This window comes from Neurospora hispaniola (genome assembly GCF_033458365.1).
Source record: "Neurospora hispaniola strain FGSC 10403 chromosome Unknown B0T23scaffold_7, whole genome shotgun sequence".
In the NCBI taxonomy this organism is placed as follows: domain Eukaryota; kingdom Fungi; phylum Ascomycota; class Sordariomycetes; order Sordariales; family Sordariaceae; genus Neurospora; species Neurospora hispaniola.
The window spans coordinates 2136400-2157871 of record NW_026944412.1 but is presented as its reverse complement, the minus strand read 5'-3'; the positions used below and the strand labels follow the sequence as shown (position 1 = coordinate 2157871).

At 51.9% G+C, this 21472-nt stretch overlaps 8 protein-coding genes across 8 annotated transcripts; 3 read left to right on the top strand and 5 right to left on the bottom strand.

Annotated features, from left to right (window-relative positions):
* Positions 1-1083: 1083 nt before the first annotated feature.
* On the bottom strand, positions 1084-2517 carry B0T23DRAFT_414891 (uncharacterized protein; the record flags this gene model as incomplete). Its single annotated transcript, XM_062839575.1, has 2 exons — positions 1084-2018; positions 2304-2517. 2 exons carry the CDS (start codon positions 2515-2517, stop codon positions 1084-1086), a joined length of 1149 nt encoding a protein of 382 aa, XP_062690104.1.
* Positions 2518-3458: 941 nt separating this feature from the next.
* Positions 3459-5008, top strand: B0T23DRAFT_322324 (uncharacterized protein; the record flags this gene model as incomplete). The annotated part of the gene is made up of 3 exons (XM_062835288.1): positions 3459-3987; positions 4088-4122; positions 4400-5008. The coding sequence occupies 3 exons, from the start codon at positions 3459-3461 to the stop codon at positions 5006-5008; spliced, it is 1173 nt and encodes a 390-aa protein (XP_062690103.1).
* A 148-nt stretch (positions 5009-5156) lies between these two features.
* On the bottom strand, positions 5157-7808 carry B0T23DRAFT_219647 (uncharacterized protein). Its single transcript, XM_062833703.1, has 3 exons — positions 7361-7808; positions 7178-7284; positions 5157-7082 (listed from the first exon to the last, which is right to left on the bottom strand). The coding sequence occupies exons 1-3, from the start codon at positions 7721-7723 to the stop codon at positions 5396-5398; spliced, it is 2157 nt and encodes a 718-aa protein (XP_062690102.1). The 5' UTR covers positions 7724-7808; the 3' UTR covers positions 5157-5395.
* A 646-nt stretch (positions 7809-8454) lies between these two features.
* On the bottom strand, positions 8455-10260 carry B0T23DRAFT_219653 (leucine aminopeptidase 1). Its single transcript, XM_062833704.1, has 3 exons — positions 9881-10260; positions 9621-9815; positions 8455-9544 (listed from the first exon to the last, which is right to left on the bottom strand). Exons 1-3 carry the CDS (start codon positions 10082-10084, stop codon positions 8735-8737), a joined length of 1209 nt encoding a protein of 402 aa, XP_062690101.1. The 5' UTR covers positions 10085-10260; the 3' UTR covers positions 8455-8734.
* A 1185-nt stretch (positions 10261-11445) lies between these two features.
* On the top strand, positions 11446-13004 carry B0T23DRAFT_446936 (uncharacterized protein; the record flags this gene model as incomplete). Its single annotated transcript, XM_062840982.1, has 2 exons — positions 11446-11475; positions 11526-13004. The coding sequence occupies 2 exons, from the start codon at positions 11446-11448 to the stop codon at positions 12729-12731; spliced, it is 1236 nt and encodes a 411-aa protein (XP_062690100.1). The 3' UTR covers positions 12732-13004.
* A 273-nt stretch (positions 13005-13277) lies between these two features.
* B0T23DRAFT_407156 (AFG1-like ATPase-domain-containing protein) lies at positions 13278-15109 on the bottom strand (the record flags this gene model as incomplete). The annotated part of the gene is made up of 3 exons (XM_062839163.1): positions 13278-14590; positions 14679-14762; positions 14842-15109. The coding sequence occupies 3 exons, from the start codon at positions 15107-15109 to the stop codon at positions 13278-13280; spliced, it is 1665 nt and encodes a 554-aa protein (XP_062690099.1).
* Positions 15110-17773: 2664 nt separating this feature from the next.
* Positions 17774-18884, top strand: B0T23DRAFT_219605 (putative necrosis-inducing factor-domain-containing protein). The gene is made up of 2 exons (XM_062833702.1): positions 17774-17805; positions 17860-18884. The coding sequence occupies exon 2, from the start codon at positions 17968-17970 to the stop codon at positions 18601-18603; it is 636 nt and encodes a 211-aa protein (XP_062690098.1). The 5' UTR covers positions 17774-17805; positions 17860-17967; the 3' UTR covers positions 18604-18884.
* A 721-nt stretch (positions 18885-19605) lies between these two features.
* Positions 19606-21034, bottom strand: B0T23DRAFT_219582 (uncharacterized protein). The gene has a single exon (XM_062833701.1). It carries the CDS (start codon positions 20864-20866, stop codon positions 19790-19792), a length of 1077 nt encoding a protein of 358 aa, XP_062690097.1. The 5' UTR covers positions 20867-21034; the 3' UTR covers positions 19606-19789.
* Between the last annotated feature and the right edge of the window lie 438 nt (positions 21035-21472).

Genomic DNA, 21472 nt, shown 5'->3' with positions numbered 1-21472 from the left:
ACGCTGACATTGTAAAGAAAGGGGGCAAAACAGCAAAGATAGCAGTTTCAACCGTTCCACCGCTTTCAAGTCAGGATGATGCCCTGAGAGAATGACAACTCCTATATAGCGAATCCTGCGAACCTAGCCATCTATACTTTATCTGTTATCGGCTACTAGGTCCTTCATGTACATGCCTGACCCGTTCGGGATCTCTACGATATTTCGGCTTGCATGCTCCATTTTTCACGTCATTGCGCGGCCCCACCACGGCCCGGCCCGGCCCGGCTGTATTACGGTCAAATGGGTGTAAGAATAAGAACGAATCGAACACGTTACAGTCTGTACATTACACATTAATACGCTCATATCACGCATCCAAGCATATGTTTCCGACCACTTCGGCTACGAACACAACATATATGGGAACCTTGAATGTGTTCAAGTTCAGGAAAATCCATGGCGATCTCGTCCTCAGAAAGATATCTAAGATTCTTGTTATTCAATACTTTCCACAGCCAGCACGACGGTAGACTGTGTGTGCACTGAGGGACAGAAAGCTCTTCTTTCCGCCCTTACATAATTCATTGAACATCCTGAGTGCATCCATACCTCGTACTCTCCACCATAATAATGCATTGCATGCTAAACGGAACCACAGTGTTTTGATAGAATTCTATTCTCTTTGAGGAACGCGGGTCCCACAAAGTGTTTGATACCCAGCTCAGCCAAACCAAAACGCCGAGGGATATTACCCATAACATCACTCTATCACGACAATAAGGGGGAATCAGAGAGTTGGCTCGGACTGGGAGTCGACCGTCTTGAAACAGGTGGTGATCGGGATTCGGCGCGCAACGACTCGTCCTCAATGGATGGCACGATAGGTTTGCCGTCCAAACCAGCAAAGGTCGATGGCTTGACGCGCAATGATAGATCTCCAAGGGGTTCCATCGACGAAGCGCCGCCGCCGTCGCTTGGAGTAGACCCACAAGTCGAATCATCAAGGGCCAATGCATTTCCAAAGATAACCGGCCAAAGATCTTCAAATATGACGGCAGAACAATCCTCGATATCTCTGATCAGGCAATCACCAAATTCGCCCTACAAATTCCTGGCTGGTGATTTGGCGCCATCGTCGGGACGATCCGCTTCCTCTAGATTGCCAGTATCGTAAGGTGAGATAAACTTGTCCCGATCTCCGTCATGCGCCTGACACCACTGTTGCCAAGAGTCAAGAAACCCTTCCTTGCTCGGAGTGGTGGTGAATTCGGAGCAGTAATCAAGATAGTCGCATAAGGCCGAAATGTGGTAAGGGTAGATTTTGACTCCCAGCAAATGTACGAGAACGAAGGTTCCGTAGTGACACGGTGCTGCCTGCCAATCTTCGTCGTTAGACAACCGAATATTTTCCAAGATCCGCCGCTCGTCTCCCGCATCGAATTGAAAATTCAGGTAGCGGAGATTGATTGGCTTTTCGATTTTCCTCCTTTCTATCTCCCACCGAGGGTCATTATCGGCACGCGTAATCCAAGGCAAACCGAGGAGAAAGGGAATGGTGCAGCCAAACATCTTCTCATGCCCTTTATAGCGCATTTCTCTTTCCAAGACCTGAACCGGCTGCAAGCTCTCAATTCCATGATCAGCCCCAAATGCACGCGCGAAGAATGGGTTGTTAAAGTCGGTGATCTTGATACCAGGCACCGAAGGTAGGTTATTGCGACGTGGGTCAGGGTTGTACACCCCAACATTCTCCAACCTCAATTTGTCTAGTGCAAATACAATGTCACGGCCGGTGACATCCTCGAGATTGAGGGGCGATGTCCTTTCAGGAGACCATGACAGTGCCGCAATAATCGCCGTCCCAGGAATAAAGGGGATAAGTCCTTTGGTTAGGACAGCCAGGGATTGATTGACCTCCTCTGCACTGAACATACCCTTCAGGCTATAGGATGCCACATACACGAAGTTACTCATCGTGGTCACGGGGACATCTCTCGGGGTGATGACTTGGTAGTCGGTGTCAAACGCTTCCAGACCTCCACTCATATTCCAATATTGAATCATTTCCGGATCGTGGACAAAAAGCGATGATGAAACCGCACCATTTTCTTCGAGCCGACCCTAACAGCAGACTGGATTGGTATGGTTTCTGACTGGAAAGTAAACAAGGCGACGATAATCAGGACCCGGGCGTTGGCTGTCGTTGAACTCGTGTGCGAATTCAAGGCAAAGAGGTGACCGGGGTGAGTGTATATCTTCGAATTCCACAACATGGGAGCTTGAACACCAGCCAATCTCTGACTCGTGGCCGCACCACATACACGGCACAGTTGCTGGCCTGTCGCACATGACGCACACATTCATGGCTTTAGGGAGTAACGGATCCTCGGGTATTGTCTCGTGCTTGATCTCAATGACAAACTCCGACTCAGTGTGGATCTCGGTCGTGACTGTAGCGTAGCTAGGGCTGCTGATCTTCGACACGGAGGTGTCCGAGACGTAGTCGTCAGAAACCCGTGCGGATTCGTCTTCCATTTTCGACTCTCCAGAGCTGGGAGATTCACTAGATACCTTGACACGCTTTCTGACGGCACGTACACTTGAAGCGCTGCTGGGGGTATCCGGATCAATGGCCTCACTAAGCGATGGCGATGATGTCAGGGGTCTGCGTTTTCGTTTGTTATCGCTCTTTGGGCTCTCTGCGGGAGTAGTTTGGGGTGACGATGTGGATAGCATGCCTGGGAGACACCCGATACTCCAAAGGATGCCGTGTGAGAAAAGAGGATACCTTAGACAGATATTGAAATGTCTGGATTATCGTCTTTAGCAAGCCTTTGCCCCGAAGAAACAACTGAAACACATTGTAAGTGGGATGGGTAATTGGAATAATGTCCGTGGTTTGTCCAAGACTCAAAGGAGGAGGAATTGAGCGGGAAAGATTCTGGTTACCACAAGAAGTGGAAGAACAAAGTAACTGGAATGGATGACTGCCCGTTTCCAACTGCTTGTGCCTTCCCAGATCATGCAGAGCTTGAGGTTCCTTTTATCCTAGGGTACCCGAACGTGTCCGTCCACAGGTGTCTGCAATGCCGTAAGTGGTTGGTCGGTCCTGGCAACCTGGAAAAAGGTAGATAGGTAGGGAAGGAGTATTTATGTGTTACATATTGGGTACCTTGATAGATAGGCAACTCTAGGGTCCAGTCCTCGAGCGGTACGTTAGCCGCTTGCCCACGAGGAATTGCTGCAGCAAAAAAAAATCCAAGGTTGATCTGTTCCTTCACCTTCCTCTCACTTTCTGTCCGTCTGGGCCTCCAAGTCTTTCCCTTCTTCTCGTCGTTAAGGTAATATATTTTCGCAGGCAGTCAAGAACTATCGCTCGTTCACCGCGCTTCTACCTCTCTCTACCTTGTCTTGATACTATCTGGTATCATCTCTGATTAATTTTATACCCTACCGACTCGTTACTTCAAGTCGGCATGTTGGAACGCGGAAATAGGCACTCATCAAGCGGCGCGACTATTATCTCGAACAAATCGGCCATAGATTCAGATCGCATGAGTTTTGCCGCCCTGGAAGAAGAGGATCCCTACCTCCCAAATCTCTGGATTTGTGATGTGAATCTCACAGACAATCAGGAGCTCGCCATGGAGCATCTAATCGCACACCTGAATCACCCTCGCGTGGTGTCACTTCAAGCCACTACTAACGCTCTTAACGCGCTGATGCCATGGAAGGCTGTGCCAGAAAACCATATGTCGTTCGACACGACGACGCGCTCCCTGTCCTCCATCAGTAGTATGCAGTTGAAGCACCCAGCCGCAAGAGTGATGCGAGAGTTCTGGTGCATATTCTTCGACATCGCGAAGAATATACCCTACTGGCATCCTGCCCAAAAGAGACTCCAGAACCTCATCAAGAAGCTGGCAGACCTCTGCGAAGCAGATGTGAAGGTGGAGAAGAAGGAATGGATGACCCGCGAGCGCGATGACCCTGAAACACTGGCATGTTTGTTTTGCGTCTCTCTCCATGTGTCTTTCTCCCCTTTCGTTCTTTTGTTCACATACGTCTCATCGAATGCTACTAACATCGCCTGTCATATTTACAGCCCTTTTGCCGTCTCACGTGGTGGGAGCCCTTGCCGTACTTCTCGGACTCTCTCTACAAGTTTGTTCTACGTGTGTTCCCGCTTACCTCAACCCGTTGACCATTCTTCGAGATTGTAACTCGACTGACATCTAAATCGTCAACAGCCTACCCACGCGACGAAAGAGATCAACAAGTCATGTGGCACTGGATTAACTTCTCTTCGTTCCAAGCTCGAACCGCAGCCACAGGCCTCCACAGAATCATTCCCAACGCCACTTGGGTGTTACGCGCTGCGCTCGAAGATTTTCACCCGGTCACCATCGAGCAGTAGGAGTGCTTCATGGCGTCGGCCGCGGAGTGGATGACATTTGCCGCGCATCTCTTGTGGAAGCAGGCGCTCGACTGGGACAATCCCGCAAGTGACAAGTCCGGGAAGAACTCGTCCTACATCTGGGACTGGGGCTCGCCAACCGGTGTCATGTACGGAGGAGAGCCTGGAATGCACATGGATCGATGGTTGTATTGGTACGCCACGTTCCGCAGTATCATCAAGAAGTGCGGCAAGCTAGAGGAAGCAAATCTGGTGGTTTATTATGCGCAGGTGTCGAAGACTGCCATGGACCGAGTTATGGGGGCGCCGGAGTCTAACACGGTTGGAGGTGACCATGCGAAGAAATCGAAGAGCGAAGTAAGTGGCTATCTGACTGGCGAGGATCTCATTGCGAGGGGTATTGCTGGTATTCGCCTTGGTAATTCCGGTACTTCGGAATATGACGCTGTTGGTGACGTGATTGAGGGTATTGCTAGTCTCACCCTTGAGGCTACTGTGTTCAAAGAAGAGGCTGTTTCAAGCGAAACGACTTCAAGCAAGAAAGCCGACGTGAAGACCGAAGCGGTTGCCAAGGGCAAGCTGATCATCAAGAGCGAAGTCTTGGATTGACGGATACGGTGATAACCTGTCTGTTTGTGGGACCTTCAGAAAGGAGAATGATTCTACTGAAGCTTCTCGGTTATCCTCTGTGTCTTGTACTCTATCCCTTCGAGTTTTGATTCTTCTCCTTTGTGGCTTTCTTCACAATCTTCGGAGTGTGCTTTTCCTTTGGTGTGGTCTCATTAGGTCTTTGAAGTCAAAGACTCCTCTATTGCATAGGGCAGGTATCCAAGCAGATATCTGTCTTCTTTTCCAGTTTAGTACACAGTCCCTCGATTTATCAACATTACAGACTTTGCTGAATCCAATACTCAATATCCAGCCATTGATCCGCGACCGTACGCAAAAAGGTCTACTCGTCACCCGAAACACACCCCATACTTCCTAACCACAACTTCAAAACCCTCCAATCCCCTGAACCCTCTTCACCGCGCCTACCGCCCCTTTAGCCCATCTCTTCATTCTCCCGCCCGGATCAACACCAATGACCCCATCCGCCTCTTTCCCCTCCGCATCAACCCACATCCCTTTCTCCTTATCCAACGCCCCGTATATCGCCGTGTTCTGATTCCTCATAACCCCCTTCATCCACGTCCCACAAACCTCTTCACTATCAATCATCACATTGATTTCCTGGCTATGAAACCAGCTCTGTGTATCCTGGTTCCCATTCCCCATGATGCCCACGTGCCCATCCACAACCATCAACTTGATATGACAGCTCCTCAACCCCTTGGACTGCACCAGCGGTTTCGTCTGGTCTTTGGCCACGTACCAGTAGTAATGCAGATTCTGCCTCGTTCCAAGCGAGAGTGACGAGTATAGCTGATGTGCAATCATTTCGTTGTGACCGTTCTGGTGAGGAAGCAGTTCACCTGCGTCATTGTACCCCAGACATACATAGCAAGTGACTTGGACGCCGCGGTTGCAAGCATCAAGAATGGCGGGGAGCAAAGGAGCGGCGTTCAGAGTTGGGGTCTGGATGAAGACGGAGTGGATGGCGTTGCGGAGGGCAGAGAGCCAGGCGGCATTTTGCGGGTTGGAGACGGAGGAGTGGTTCGGCAATCCGTAAGGGGCGCGGTTGACTAGGGCCATTGGTACTGCCTCGGGGTGTTGGTCTTGTCCTTGAATGGAGGCTTGGTGATGAGGAAGAAACAGATAAGGGGTCATTTTGTTGTTTGGGTTAGTGACCGGGTCCGGGGCAAGCGGGTCGGCCGTGAAGTTGGGGTTTCGAGTGTGGTTGAGGAGACGAGTGACAGCTTGTAGGTGTGTTTCGATGACTCTTCTGCCTGGATCGCGTTTGGATGCTAAGGAGGTTTGAACACGAGCGACTTCGGCCGCTATGGAAGCGTCATAGTGAGGCTCTTCGGTTGTGTGTCGGGGAACCTTGGGAGTGACAGTCGGTTGAGTAGTCGTCCCAGTGGTGGGTGGCTCTTCGGTCACAGCAAGCCTCTTAACTTCCACTTTCCTCTCAATCTGACCCACTCCCGTCTCTTCCACTTCCTTCTCCTTCCCCCACGCCTCACTAGCCGGCGAATTGACACACGACATCCCAGGCTCCAAGTGCTTATACCAGCTAATCATTGCCATATCCCAAAGCGAATCCACCACTGGCCCCTCCAAGTGCGTCGCCATCTCCAGGTTGTCGTTGTCCTGGATGTTATTGCTCTGCAACACTGCCACGCGCCTGTCCACCACCATGTACTTGGCGTGAAACGTGCCCACGATGGGCGTGTGATAGTTCATCACTTGCATGTCGATAAACGGGATATCGTCTGGATGGGGAAGACCGACGGTGGAGGCGTCGGTGTAGGTATCTGGAGAAACGATCTGGTGGGGCGAGAGAAGTTGTTTGGGGGTTCCGCGATCGTAGAGGACTTTGAGAACTATCTTGTTCTTTTGTGGCTGGGACTCTACCCCAGAGGATAAGTGGGCTTCGGAGGCAAGACGTCGGTTGAGGTCCCTTATGGCGTTTGTTAGGTAGGTTGAGGCAACGCTTGATTGCCAGTAGTTTGTTGCTAAAAAGATTTCGTGTTTTGCCCGGTAGATCAGGTTGGCCATGTGGCGGGCTATGTCGGGGATGCTTTCAGGTCGATGGTTAGTTAACATCAACAGCTTTAAGAACGTGCTAAAAGGTGCTCTAGAAATAGGATGGATTGCGTTGATAGCTTCACGTACACGGAAATTATCGTCAACGGAACAGTACCGCAGGTCCCCAAAAGCGGCGGGCTGACCATACCCCTGAGGGGATCATCGTCCAGTGTGCAAAGTGCGTCGTGATATATCTTGCCACAGAAGTTGTCAGCGGCCTCCCATCAATTCCATCAACCATATAACATGCCTCAGGAAGTAATTAAGTACCTGCAGAAAAAGTTCACTGGGTTTCTTCCCGCCCCACTTCCCACACTTCGCAGCCCGATCAAGGTGTTCCTGGGCTACACGAGGCGAATGAGGTGGCGTGGGTGGTGACTTGTAGCAAGTTGTTGAACCCTGGCCGTTACTATCATCCTCTTCACTACCGCTGAAACTCTTCTCTTCCTCTTTCTCCTCCTCGTTGACGCCTAGAGACCTTTTCTTTAGAGCATGCCGGCCGGAAAGCTGGTTCCAGGCATCGCTGGGGGAACGACTGGGTTCTTTTGCGAGGAGTGAAGAGACGGTTTCAGAGGATGTGCAAAGGTCGAGGATACGATCCGAGATGTGATCTGGAAACTTGGATTTGGTCATAGTGAAAATGTTCGTGGAATGTTTGTGGAAGCAATATATATGTGGCCCAGAGATACAGAAACGGTGGTTGATGATGATTTTTGTTATTTAGTTGTGTAGTAGGTGTGCAATGATGATCAAGACAAGAGATGGAATGTTGGGACAATGAGTCCTCCACTGGAAGTTCTAGCTTAGTCTCCGGGAGTAGCAAGGGAACAAGTCCAAAGAAAAGCGTGCCACTTAGGGCTATGGGCAAGTGTCATGATGAACGAGATCAGTGCACTTTCAAGAGCTCGGGGCTTTTGCTCCTGACAGGACATGGACCCTGCAAAGTGCCTTCCCAACCGTTTCTGATAGCTTTCAGTCCAGTACCTGCCTGGAAGATGTTGAGAACCTTGTTGGCTCGAGCGCCAAGACTTTGTAAGACCCAAGTACGTCCTTCGAACTGACTTCCAAATTTGTCCAGAACACATAAAGCTAAGGGGATAATGAAAAACAAGTGAAGGTCTGGACACTCATCTCTCCAAGACCTCTCAATGTTGTCAAGCTTTCGTTGTATTGGACGACCATTCGCCTAAAAGGTGAAAAGTCACCACCAACACTTGTTGATGACGTCAGCGGTTGGGTTGGGATGGTGTCGGTCCCGAGTCGGCACGGGTGCGTGCGGGGGGAGTGAGGAACAACTACACAGAATGTATGTGGACTCGGAATGATCCAACTCGGGACGACCGATCTTCTGCGTTCAGTGATGCAGTTTTTTCTTTTTTTTTTAAACGAGCGCAGGATCCCTTATCATGGTAGGTAGTATTCGAAAAGTCTGTGCGGAAAACCAGGCGTTGGGAGCAAACTGCGGGACACTGAGCAATAGCTCAACCCCCGGACCAAGTTAATAATCATGTTCATCCTATGTGCTATTATTCATAACCATCCATAAACCCAAACAAAACATGGGTATTCCCAACCAAAAACCGCTCTTATCCCAAATGGAGCTGCGCTATACTATAATGACCCTATGCCAACTTGGATACCTCACTAAAGATCACCGTGTCCCTTCTCCAACTTGGCAAAGTCGGCAAAGGCCAGCTCGTAGGCAAAAGCAAGAGTCATGCGCGCGTGCTGGAGCATATGGTCGAATGAGAGATACTTGATGAGATCGTCGGTAGTATGAATGTGGTTGTCCGAATACTCAAAAGCAGACTCGATGACAAAGGCCGAGGGATATCCAGCCTTGGAAGCAGAAGCGTGATCAGAGCAGGCATAGCCGCACTTGGTCTCGACGTAGGGGATATCGCAGTATTCGACGATGATCTTCTTGATGAAATCAGTCAGGTTTGGGTCGACATAGTCGACAATAACACCGACACTTTCCACCTCACCGGCCTGGAGGGTGCGGGATACGAAGCCGGTCATGTCCTGCTGGAGCATTGCCTTGACGTCCCTGCGAGCCTTCTCATATGTGGTGAAGATGGCCTGGCTGCCAAGGAGACCACCCTCCTCAGCACTGTACCAGTGGAACTCGATGGTGTTTTCGTGGTTGCCCTTGATAATGTCCTCGGACTGCAGCAGCACACGGAAAGCCTCCAGGATAGTGACGGTACCGCTGCCATCGTCGTCGGCGCCAGGGGCAGCGAGAACGGAAGGAAGCCAAAGGTTGATCGAGTCCTGGTGCGCGCCGATGACTACGGTGGCATTGGTCTTGCCGGGAATGGTGGCAATGATACTGTTCTGACCCCAAGCATGCTCAAAGTGGCGAGCAGTAACGGTGTCGTCGGCGCCAGCGGCCTTGATGGTGTCACGCACTTGCTTGAGAAGCCATTCGCTCGATTGACGTCCGCTCTCGGACTATGGACATGCCGGGGTTAGCTTATCATGTCGCGAGCAATGGCATGCCTTGATAAGCCATGCTGCGCGCACATACCTTGTAATACCGCGTGTGGAAAGAGGTGAAAGTGGTGAGATGGTCTTCCATCTCAGTCTTGGACAGATTCTTGAGCAATGGCTCGAGGTCCTTCTTCTGCGTCGGCTTCTTAGGGAAGACACTCTTCTTGGAGGGGCGCTTGTTGAAAGTACCGAGCTCGGCATGGTCGGTGATGTCGAAGAAGCGCTGACCATTCTATGGGCAAAACAGCTGTTAGTACCTCGCTCGATAATCCCCGGTCCCCGACAAGGTTTACATACACGTCGAAGTTCCCACTTCTCATCCTCTGTAACCCATCTTGTGTTTCCGGGCGAAAGCTCAATGTGATACTTCGTCGTCGACTTGGGCTCCTCGGGAATGCCATCAGGGAAGAGCATGACACGGTTCTGCTCGGCCTGCTCAACGAAGCGGGCGCTTGCCGCGGGGAGCAGCAGCGCAAGAAGCGATGCGTTTGAGATCTTCATTGTGGCTGTTGGTGAATGTTACGATAGTGTTTGGAGTGGGTGTTGTTGACTTGGTTGATGGATGAAGGAGGGAGGAAATGGCATGAAGAGAATGCGCTGCGACGGAATGGGAAAGAGACGGGACCGGGCCTCACCGCGCGATGGGACCTGGGGACCAACAAGGTGCCTGTTCCAAGGCCGGCCTGGAGACCTGACTGATGTGTCATGCATCCCCGTGCCTGCCGTTGGCCCGTTTCGGAAGCTGCTTTGGCTATCTGATAAGGCCCCGATAAGCACTCCGCGCGGGGAGGCTCCACTGATGCCCCTGCTGCCTGGGGCGGTCAGGGCGGATCTGCCCCTGCCAAGGCGCTAGTGACGAACCCGTGGTTGCACTGGTCACTGCACGCGTGGCTCTCCACAGGCCTTGCATCAACTAGCAAGTGAAAGCAACAAGACTGAAGAGCAGTTGACGAGACCTCGAACTTCACTCGCGGGATTTAGAGGGTTGAGGTGGTCATGTGTTGCTGTCTCATTCAATTCTGGTTTAATTGTATGTATAAGACCGTGTATCTTACGACTCTGCTTTTTGCAAATGAATCATGGCTATATCACCGCTGAAATCTGACCACGGCATTCCTCATAGGCGGACGGAATTGTATTCAAGAACATGGCGAGCATCCCTTCTTTTTCACGGGCCGAGCACTTTGATTTCACTCTCGTTATCTAACTTTCTTAGTATGTTTACTTTGGATAGGGGTGACTGGGGCTTCATGACTCGTCGGCACTATGCTGCCTTACAATAGATGAACAAGTGGAAAGGACGATATGTTCAGGATCAAGGTGGCAGAGGGTTCGATTACTTCGGCAGAGACCAGGGCACCTAACCCTCGCCTGTACGAACCGGAGGAAGCCAGGACCGAGCCGTCAAGATAAGGTTTCTGGTCTCCGCTTGTCCGCTGAGGCCCTGCACACTAACAATTAATGGCGGGATGACACTAGCAATGACTTCATTCCTCGCTACAATTGAGCACCATCCGACGCTAACTCCTCGTTATAGAGTGGGGTGAAGCGGAGAAGCGCCATGGCGTCCGAGCTCCGAGATGCTTATGAGTACCCAGGAAGCTCCTGAGAAGCTCCTCGGACGGGCCTGAAGCGAAGAAAAGGAGGGTACGGATGACAAAATGATTGCATCCTCTTCAGTCTAGGGTAGAGGTATCTCGTTCCATCTGGTAACCGAGCTGGTCTTTCTATCGTCAACATAAGTACAAAATATGTGGAGACCTTCGAAGGCAGGTGGAGACGAAGGTAGGTCATGCACAACTTATAACAGAGTTGGGGAAACAGCAACTTTGACGTGAACTGAATGAAGTGTAGCATCATGCATGGTTGTTAGGGGCACACAAACTAATATAGTATTCGAGAACCGTAACCCCTCTATTACCTCTAACTCAGTTCTTCCCAGTCTTTCTCCTGTCTCTTTATCGAAGTCAACCTCGACCCAAGACCAAACCAAACAGCCTACACCCCACCGTCCCACAACACCAACGAAAAGCAGACACTCATCTATAGCCAAGCCACCACCATGTCCTCAGCTGAGGCTTTCCCTCCCTCCATGGGAAGGGGATCGGAACACGCTAACGATAGAAACAAGACCGCCAACGGCAAGATCGACAGCAAGCCGAATGACAAACACCACGCCGAACCCAACAGTCAACATGCCGCCTCGGAGTCTCACGGCAAGTCTCACACCAGCGAGCCCAACAGCAGCAGCAAGAGCAGCACCAGTGGCGGCAAGACCGCGCCGTCCTCCTCCTCCTCCTTGGGCTCTCGGAACCCTCAAGACCTGATCCAGCGAGGCGTGTACAAGTCCAACCTGCTGGGCACCGCCACCTTCATCGGCCTTCGCGCGCTCGACCCGCTGCTACAGTACAAGTTACTCGCGGGCGACTGGGGCACACGCCTGCTGTCCAAGCTGAACATCTCGTCGATCCCGCTGTACGACTACGTGTTGGAGACGACCACTGCGGAGGGGACCAAGGCGTCCATCATCCGGCACCTCCCCCTGCCGCGCCTTTTGCTGTTGCTCATGTCTGCGGGATCCAGTCTCAAGCAGATCTACTGGCTTTTGAGTCTATCTCGAGAGGAACTTACCCCTGCTGCGGCGGTGGAGGTGTCATTGTTCAACACAGTCGTCAACACCATGGGTTCCTTGCTGTTGTTGAGCACCTCGACTTCGGCCGCCCTCTCAACCCCGCGCATCACCATCCCCTTCACTTTCGACTCAGCCACGGGCACGTACATGTCCCTGCCGCTGCCCATCGCACTCGGCACGGTCATGTACGTGACGGGCATGGCGATCGAGACCCTCACGGAGCGCACGCGCAAGAAGTTCAAGGATGACGAGGCCAATGAGGGCAAGATCTGCCGCGAAGGGCTCTGGAATAAGGCGCGCCATATCAACTATGGCGGGTACACGCTGTGGAGGGCCGGGTACGCGATGGCGGCGGGCGGCTGGATCCCGGCCCTGGGCGTGGCGGCGTTCCATATCTGGCACTTTGTTAGCAGGAGCACGGTGTACATGAGCGAGTACATGCAGAGCAGGTATGGGGAGCAGTGGGAACGATACAAGAAGGAGGTTCCGTATTCGTTGTTTCCTGGTCTTTACTGAACGGTATTTTCGTGGTCTCGCTGAAGGGGAAGAGGAGGGAAGACAACCGCTCGGGGTTTATCTGTGTGATCGGTTATGTAGACTTGGGCGTCTGTGATGGCATAGTGGTGATAGTGTGAGGTAAGTAAGTTAGCTCTCAGGGCTGAGTGGCGGTTCAATACTGAGGGTTTCTACTACTGTCTCTGTAATAATACTGTGTTATTGGAAAGATTGTAAGAAGTGTCCAAGTCAAACTTTATGCTGCCGTAGCACAGCTTCACGTCTGAGCGGACAGCATGCTATTAAGACATAATAAAGCTAAGTATCCAAAACCGGCCAGAGAAACGGCACCAAGGTCCGCTTCCATTAGAATTAGCGCCAAAAAGGATCCGAAGAGAAAAAAAATTGAATGAAGGACGATAACCACCAACGCATGCTTTTTTTCCAGGCTCATGTCTCTTACAGACGAGCCGCGTGGGTAATGTAAGTGGAGCGACGGTCGCCCTGTCTTTCGGGGTATCGATTCTTTTAACAAAACAACCGCATCTCTTCCTTTTCCGTGTTATCTCACATGCTGTCCTCCATCTGCCTACTCCTCGTCTTCGTCCAGCTATCATGCTCAGGTTTACCACCCTTGTCCTCCAGACCCATACCACGCTCGACCCACATCTTGCTGCCCATTTCGGTCAAGCGCGACAGCGCACGCGCGAACGCAAAGGCTTCCTCGTCGCCGCTGAACAGGTTAGACTTGGAGAGCTTGTCGGCATTCTGGTCGAGATCATCCATCATGTGACTCATCACATCCGCAACAGAATGCGTCTGGTCCAAAGCCTTGCCCTGCTTCTTGAGTGACTCCTCAATCTCCTGTCGGGAAACGAACAATTCTGTCAAGGGCACGGCTGCCGTCAAGACGAGTTTGGCGTGCGACTCGTATACGGCGTCGATAAAGGTGATGAAGCGGCGGGCCAGGTCGCGCTGACGGTAGGTCATACCGGGGATGTCGGTGACAATGAAGGCGTCGTACGAGCGCATCAGCTCAATGTAGTCGGCAGCACCTGTCGGTTGGCCGATCAGCTCGTCAAAGGTGAACCAGGCGCAACGACCGCTGACACGAGGGACGTGGATCTCGCGGCCCCAGACAGTTTGCACCTCGGGGTGCGGCTCGGGGTTTTCGGGATCGCCCAAAAAGCGGAACCACTTCTCGGCGTGGGAAGCTGCGTGGGCGTCGAGCGCGGTGTGGTAGACACCGGAAGGAGGACGGGGGATCTTGCGGTAATCGGTGTTGGAGTTCAGGTTGATGACGTGCAACCGGTTCTTGAGCAGTTCAATAGCGGGGATGAAGGACTCGCGCTGGACACCGTTTATGTACAGCTCGTCGGGGTGTCGGTTGGAGGTCGTGACAAGCACCACGCCGTGGGACATGAGAGCCTCGAGGAGGCGGCGAAGGATCATGGCGTCGGCGACGTCGGTACATTGAAACTCGTCGAAACAGAGAACGCTTCCCTGTTGGGCAATGTCGGCTGCAACAAAGGGAACGGCGTCGACATCGTTGCCGTATTGCATCTTGATCTTGTGGAGGCGCTTGTGGACATCCTGCATAAAGTTGTGGAAGTGTATCCTCGTCTTGGACTTGATGTTATGGGGTAATGTGTCGTAAAAGAGATCCATGAGCATGGTCTTGCCGCAGCCAACATCGCCATAGAGGTAGAGCCCCCGGGGAAGGTTGGCAGGGATTTCGGCAATGGCACTCTTGGACTTGCCGCCGAAGAAGGAGAAAAGAGACTTTTGCGGTTTTAGAGATTCGAGGGTCGGGTGGACGACGGGAGGTGCCGCGTAATTCCGGAGTTCTTGGTGGAGATGCTGGAGATTCTGGATGATTCCTGTTTGTGCAAAGATGAGGTGCGTTAGTTAGCGGCTGCTCTTGTTCCGTCTATAGGTTGAGCTTCCAAGTGTTGCATGCTCACTCACCTCTTTGATGGTCGTCATTTCGTAGCTCCCCATTGGCGACTCGACGGTCGTATTCTTGAATGGGGCCAAGGTTTTCTGGGTTTGCTGTGGACAGGAAGGAGTCAAATCAAGATCTCTCATTACGGGAGTGATGGCGCCGGTAAGAGGTCCGGGTTTGGCTAACCATTGTGAACAGCGGCTGCGGCGGTAGCAGTTGTTGCTCTCCTCCTTTGGCCAGCGGTAAATGTCGCAGGGAGGATGATGCGGGCGACAGGACGAGCAGCATGTGCCAAAGCGCGCGACTGGTTGACGTTCCTATGTCCGCATGCCGATGTACATTGTGGGCGCCGGGGTGTGGTGTTTGTGATGATTCTCGCAGAACGGGCAGCCGAGGACCGAAAGAGGGGTTTCGCCGTAGTCGGGAGCCCGAGCGGTACACTGGTCACGCGCATCTTTACTGTCACTAATCGGGGAGTGGTGAAAACGAGGAACTAGAAGTGGCAGGATGACACCGAAAATGGAGATCACCAAGAAAAGCAAAAAAAAAAAAAAAAAAAAAAGACTAAAGTATTGAAAAGAAGTCTTAGGGACTCGCAGCAGCGAGGAATGCATGATACACGCAGCGTGTGTCAATGTCGGTGGGGAAGACGGAATCGGAACAAACGGCAGAATTGGTTCAGGACTCCAGCAGCCATCGAATCGGACGACAAGGCATTCACGGGGTTCGGCCTTGTGGGGACGGCATCGTTGAGGCTTGTGATTCTAGAAGGCCAATGAAGGGGGCAAATACTCTACAAGGGAAGTGTCAGGTTGAGTTTGTATTGGTCATGCTGAAGTCAGATTCAGATCATGTGCAATCAGAGTCGTGAATGCAGCTCTGTTAGGCCACAGATTTCTTAGTTGTCTTTGGGTCACAACGATACAAGACAAAGTTGGTGTATGTGTAATCGATAAAGTCGAAATAGTAAGAGTGTTGGTGATACGTACTCCATGAAGAAGTTGGAATTCTGGACAGGGGCAGGGGCAGTATGCCCGGTCGGAGAGAACGGATTTTCATCGGGATCTTGTTGTCCAATTGTAGTGTGGCGGGGACCATTTAGCGACCGTTACCGACCCGTGCCTCGCCCCCATTTTTTTTTTTAGAATCGAGTCCCTGTTCAGGGGAAGGCGTGGCACGGCCCGGGTACATATGTAGCGCGCTGACAGAAGGCGCTGTACGCTGCTGACCTTCAGCTCCCGTCCTCCGCTGATATCCATCGGTGCCACAGCAGTACGCAGTACAGTAATGTCCCCTGCTTTTGCAACCCCCCCCTAATGCTAGCACCCTACTTATTGCACAGATTCGTGAGTGCAAGATTTACCAACCCATACTGGGACTGCTAACTGCTAATTGCAATAGTGATGACTAGATTTTTGCATTAACAGGGGTCGGATTTCTTAGGGAGTGAACACTTATACCTTCATATTGGGGCTTGGCGACCCACTTTTCCGGCCCCTCGGCGTCTTCCAGTGGCTTAAACGCCTACTCCTGGTCTGTGCATAGGATCCCCCCTTTGCAAACACCCTACTTATTGCAAGAAAAATCGCTGCAGGAATTGTGTTGCAATAACAGGGGACATTACTGTATGTACCTACACTAGAGTATTGACCGCAGCCAAAGCTGCCGCGTGATAAAAGGTGAAGCTCAAGTGGAAGTTCTCCAATATTCAATCTGCGGGGTCGGTCTGCCATCCGGATGGAAGGAATGAACCCTTCCCGTCCGTTCGGGTTGTAGGGAGCCGACGGGGTGATGCCATTGGTTTGGCAGTCTTCATGAACCTCCACTTATCACGAACTTTTTGTTCAACACCATGTCGCTGTCTCGAGATACGATTATCCCAACAGCAACAAGGCCACTTTTCGGCGGAAACTTCAACGTTGTTCTGGCTTCACCGCGCCGCCTCGGATTCCACACGTTACGGGCAGCAACGAGCAACGTCTCCGGCTTACATCTACTAATGAGTGGCATCAGAAACATGATCACGCAAACGAATTACGAGCGTGATGCGGTCTTTTCTCGTTTGTTTTACCATTAACGTTGGCAACAAAATCATACCGATACTAGAAGCATCTTTGGCGTGGCTCTTGCTACGGAGTTGCCAGACGACTGCGTCTCGATCACACCGACCACTACATCATCACTGGCACATACCCATTTTGCTGTTATGAGATAAACTCGCCGGTACTGATCCTTTAGGCCCTTTTTACGGCGTGCTGGATACGTTGTCTACACTACGTGAAGGAGGAGGATCAAGGGTCTTATTGGTGTTCCTGAAGCGACATGCCGTGCGTCGAGCACAGTATCAATACTATTCCCCAGAGAGATGCTCGCCGTCGTTGATCTTTCCCGTCGATATTTTCCACCGTACATGTGTTTGTTGGATATCAGCTCACCTCTGTGTATATTCCGGGATACACTCAGCTGATGCCTCCAGTTTGCGGAAACACAAGTTTTAAGGCCCTTACGAATGCGTATACACTAGGTATCGTGTCAGGGTCTCGGTTTAGACCAGTGACGATCTCATCCCGGCCTATACTGGTTCGGGCCGCGCCTTGTGCCTATCATTGCCGTTGACGGATATCGCCATCAACCTGGCAACCTACAGCACCGGTGCCGAGCCTCATCGCAACGCTTTCCACCCAGTGGATACTACTCTGATCATGGAGTACTACTCTCCAGTAACTCCGGAACACCCAACAATCAGTAATAAGAGCTTGATAGCGGAGTTCGTGAGAGTTTGGGCCTTTTTCATGCTTGATGTGGCTGAGAAACTATCAACTTCGACTGCTACATTCCGTTGCGTTCTCACCTCTGTCTGCAGGATTCTTGGCTCCTCCCGACTTCAACTCTCGAAAAACTTCACCATCGCCGTCCTGTTTGCGTGGAGGCTGGGGTCAGTCGGCAAACGTGTGCTCCTGGTAACGTTATCACAGTCACTTGATCGTGCATACGCGATGTTGGCACTTCTCAAAGCCCCCTCACGAGTCCTCAACAGTTCGGCGTTGTTGACGTGGCTCCGATGACGGAAGGAAATGATGATGATGAAGGGAAAGAGGCAGAATCGAAGATTCACTTGGCGTTGTTTGCATCACCAGGCAAAATCTATAAGTACGACAAGGCTCCTCGAGGATACGGCGATATTCTCATCAACATCATCATCAGCTTCTTCCTTCATCCAGCCTCTCACCACCAAAGCCAGACCCTGAAGACATCTCCAGCAGCCTTTTGCGACCATATTACACCCGAAATTCCCAAAAGCCTCTTCTCAAAATGCTCTTCTCCACTGCCCTCCTCTCTCTCTGCGCCTTTGCCGCCGCCGCTCCCCTCACGCCTTCTGCCGTGAAGACAGCCGTGAGCCCTGACGGCTACACCTACATCGTCGAATCCGAGGCCTACGTCGCGGACACTTTCACCAATAGCGACGGACGGAACGTCACCGTTCTCGTTCACCCTGCCCTCAAGCGCTCCATCGACATGGACGCCTCCGGGCAATCCCTCAACCCCGGCACCCTCACCAAGCGTCTTGACTGGAACGACGGCGCTCAGTACGCCGACTCCTGTGGCGCCTCGAGCTACATCAGAAAGACATCGGGCAACTCGCCCCTCGTCTCCGACTGCGCCTCCATTCGCGACTACTATGCAGGGCACCAGGGCCGCTATGTCGCGTACTGGTCCGACCGGGCGTTCAACAGTGGCTATTGCCGTCTGGTCATTACGAACACGTGTGTGTTTGGTGTCAAGAGCAGCAGCATTTATCCTGTCCATGTCGGAAGCAGAGACATTTCTGATCTTACCAGAGACTCGATCGACAAGTTCCAGAGCAACAGGCGGGTGGGTGCTGAGGGACACATGAACTGCAATGGTGACCAGCCTACTAGCGTGGATTGGGCTATTTTCGCCAACTAAGTTTGGGGGATGTGATGGAGGAGATTCGGGTGGATTTCCCCTCGCAAGGTAGATGGATTTAAGGCATAGACCCGGCTTGAGTCGGGGATGTTGGAGGGGGAAAATGAACATGGGGTGTGCCACTGGACTTGTGCCGTTCAACACGCGTGCAGACAGGGTTGGAATCATGTCATGGGATGAGTCACGAGGCGAAGGTTGAGAGTGTGACCTAGCATTGGCCAAGCTACGTCGACACTGAGTTTTTCTTCACACCTGTATGTGATGGGATGAACCGGTTGTGGCATCCCACACTTGATGGTTTCACGAGTTTTACGAGGATGGGCAGGGATGGGTTTGGACACACTCTTTAGAATATTATACCCTTCAGTTTGAGGACCGCCAATAGGGCGAAGATTTATGCAAAACGTTTTTGCCATTGACTGAGCATTTCATCACAACTCTTACCAGTTCCAGGGCTTAGATTAGGTGCATGAGACTCACTTGCTTCCGCACCTCCCCGTTGTCCGTTGGTGTAATGGTGAACACTACTTGGCTGATCGCCTGTCGTGTTGAGATCTGTGGCTCCTAAACGACTTCGCGATGGTTCACTACCACTTCTACTTCCAAAGCCCCCATCTCCTTCGAAACATTCCTTTATAGGGTCAAGCTCAAAATGAAGTAAGCACATACGACCATACCCACTGGAAAACTCGGGATCCCGTCCGCTCTCCCATAGATAAGCCAGTGAGGGCCAGACTAGTAGTTGGGTCGGTGACGACCAGCGAATCCCTGGTGTTGTATGTTTTTTTTTCTTCAGAATAGAAGTTACCAGCCCGCATCCGGTACCGCCCACACTTTTTCTTTTCCTTTTTACCGTACTATTTCTTACTTCCGCACGTTCAATCCTCTCTCCCTTTTCGTCTATATATATATATTTGAATAAAGCATTGAGCGTGTAGGTTTGCCGGTTGGTAGACTCTTGAAAACCTCTATCCGTGTCTTGTCTGCCTCTCGGTTTGCGTAACGTAAAGATATCTTTCTAGTCATCTATTATCTAAACTCTTGAAATCTATAATCTATACCATCATCTCGAAAGAAGCGAACGATGAGCCTCTATAATCTCGTGACCAACTTGACGTTGTGACATCGGCATGCATCTCTTGGTCCTTTGGCCCTAGAATCCATTCAACCACCCCACTGCTCATTGTTAACCGCACAGCACCTCCTTAGCATATTCAACCTCCTCCGCTGTTCCGCACACAATACCACCACGCTCATCACACCCCTCCACTCCCTTATCCCCCAAGATATTCTCCCCGCTCACCGGATCTACCGCCCGCCCACCGCAGCACTCCACCACCAGCGCCAGCGGGAACAGCTCATACAGACTCCTCAACTTGGCCTTGCTCGTCTCCGTCACCGGGCTCAGATACACTCCATGCCCCTTAACCAGCGCGTGCACTACATCCGGCACGAGTCCGCCGCAGTATCTCAGCGTGTAGTTCTCCGCCATGTAATGCGCCACCAGCTTGGCATAAGCCGCGTGTGTGTTGGTCGAGCGCAAGTTCGCAGGGGCGAAGTACCGCGTTTTGAAAGGCGGCGGCGCGTAAGAGACAGAGGGGCGGATGAGATCCCATTCTTGCCCTTTCCCTGCCTCGCTTGATGCCGACAACCCAACCTCGAAACAAACGCCCTTCTCCTCCCCTGGGAACCTCAACGCAACAACCGCCGTGGTTCTCGGTCCATAAACACCCAACACCGCCCCGATCTGCTTGTCCCTCGGACTAGCACCCAGCGCTGACGTGCCATCCCACAGCGAGAAAATCGTTCCGACAGTCCAGTTCGGCGCAATGATAGAGGACCCATCAAGCGGGTCAAACGCGACCGTGTAGACCTCGCCGTGGGTGCGATCCTGCTCGGCCTCGACGACCTGAAAGGGAAGGCCGGTGTGCTGCACCGGTTTCTCAATGGGGTCCTCTTCGCTGGAGGCGGTGACGACGGAAGGACATTGGGCGAGACAGAGCCGGATGGCTTCCTCGGCGAGCACGTCAACGTTGAGTTGGTCGTCGCCGAAGGAGTTAGAGGAGCCAGCGAGGGAGACGTCTTGGGCGGCGCGGAGGGCAGTGGAGGTGGCGGCGATGGAGGTGAGGAGCGAGGGAAGGACGGAGGTGCGGAGGCTGTCCCTGGAGGAGGAAGGGAGGAGGGAGGCAAGGTGGGTGGTGAGGGCCGCAGTGAGGGGAGCTGCTGGTGGTGCAGCCGCTTTGAGGCTGTGGGAGGTTGTCATGGTGGGGTAATTGGCGAGATAAGCGTCAGGTTCAGAATACTAAAAATGAAGATCTTCTTATATTGTTACTGAAAATATTGGAGATGTACGAGGTAAGAACTGTAAATTTGAGACTTTCGGAGAATTGTCAATCTGGTAAACAAGACAATTTAAAGCCCTCCGAACCCGGTAAGAATGACGACAGAAAGTGGAAGCGTTTGTGGATCCAGCTGTCTTTTCATTGAGCATCATCAGGGTTAGGGTCTGTGATATCAAAACCTCCTCCTATTATGTCTTGAAACTATTTGCATCTATCTCTATTTATCTACTCTACCCAAGTGAATGCCATGTTACCATGACTTTGCTTATTGGGAAAATCATGTTCTTGCATCTGATTTCCATAGTTTCACGAGCAGTATTGAAGTTTCTTGTCGCAACTTGCAAGCAACCTCTGGCCTTTCCTGCATTCAATCGTGGCCTCTCTCGTTCATGCCACTCTATACCGCAGAAATAGTGAATGTGTGTCTCAAACGTATTGTCCAGCTTTAAGAGCCATGGGTAAATGCTATAACCACTCAAAATTGAGCTGAAAGCGTACATTCGATAAGTTAGCGCGGAGTGTCCGCG

Excerpts from the sequence above, each read along its gene's own strand:
- B0T23DRAFT_219647 (XM_062833703.1), bottom strand. The coding sequence starts at position 7,723 with ATGACCAAATCCAAGTTTCCAGATCACATCTCGGATCGTATCCTCGAC. Across the intron at positions 7,285-7,360 it reads CCAGTGAACTTTTTCTGCAG|ATATATCACGACGCACTTTG; the intron begins GTACTTAATTAC and ends TTCTGTGGCAAG. Across the intron at positions 7,083-7,177 it reads CCGTTGACGATAATTTCCGT|CATCCCCGACATAGCCCGCC; the intron begins GTACGTGAAGCT and ends TCGACCTGAAAG.
- B0T23DRAFT_219653 (XM_062833704.1), bottom strand. The coding sequence starts at position 10,084 with ATGAAGATCTCAAACGCATCGCTTCTTGCGCTGCTGCTCCCCGCGGCA. Across the intron at positions 9,816-9,880 it reads AGAAGTGGGAACTTCGACGT|AATGGTCAGCGCTTCTTCGA; the intron begins GTATGTAAACCT and ends TTTTGCCCATAG. Across the intron at positions 9,545-9,620 it reads TCCACACGCGGTATTACAAG|TCCGAGAGCGGACGTCAATC; the intron begins GTATGTGCGCGC and ends GCATGTCCATAG.
- B0T23DRAFT_219605 (XM_062833702.1), top strand. The coding sequence starts at position 17,968 with ATGCTCTTCTCCACTGCCCTCCTCTCTCTCTGCGCCTTTGCCGCCGCC.
- B0T23DRAFT_219582 (XM_062833701.1), bottom strand. The coding sequence starts at position 20,866 with ATGACAACCTCCCACAGCCTCAAAGCGGCTGCACCACCAGCAGCTCCC.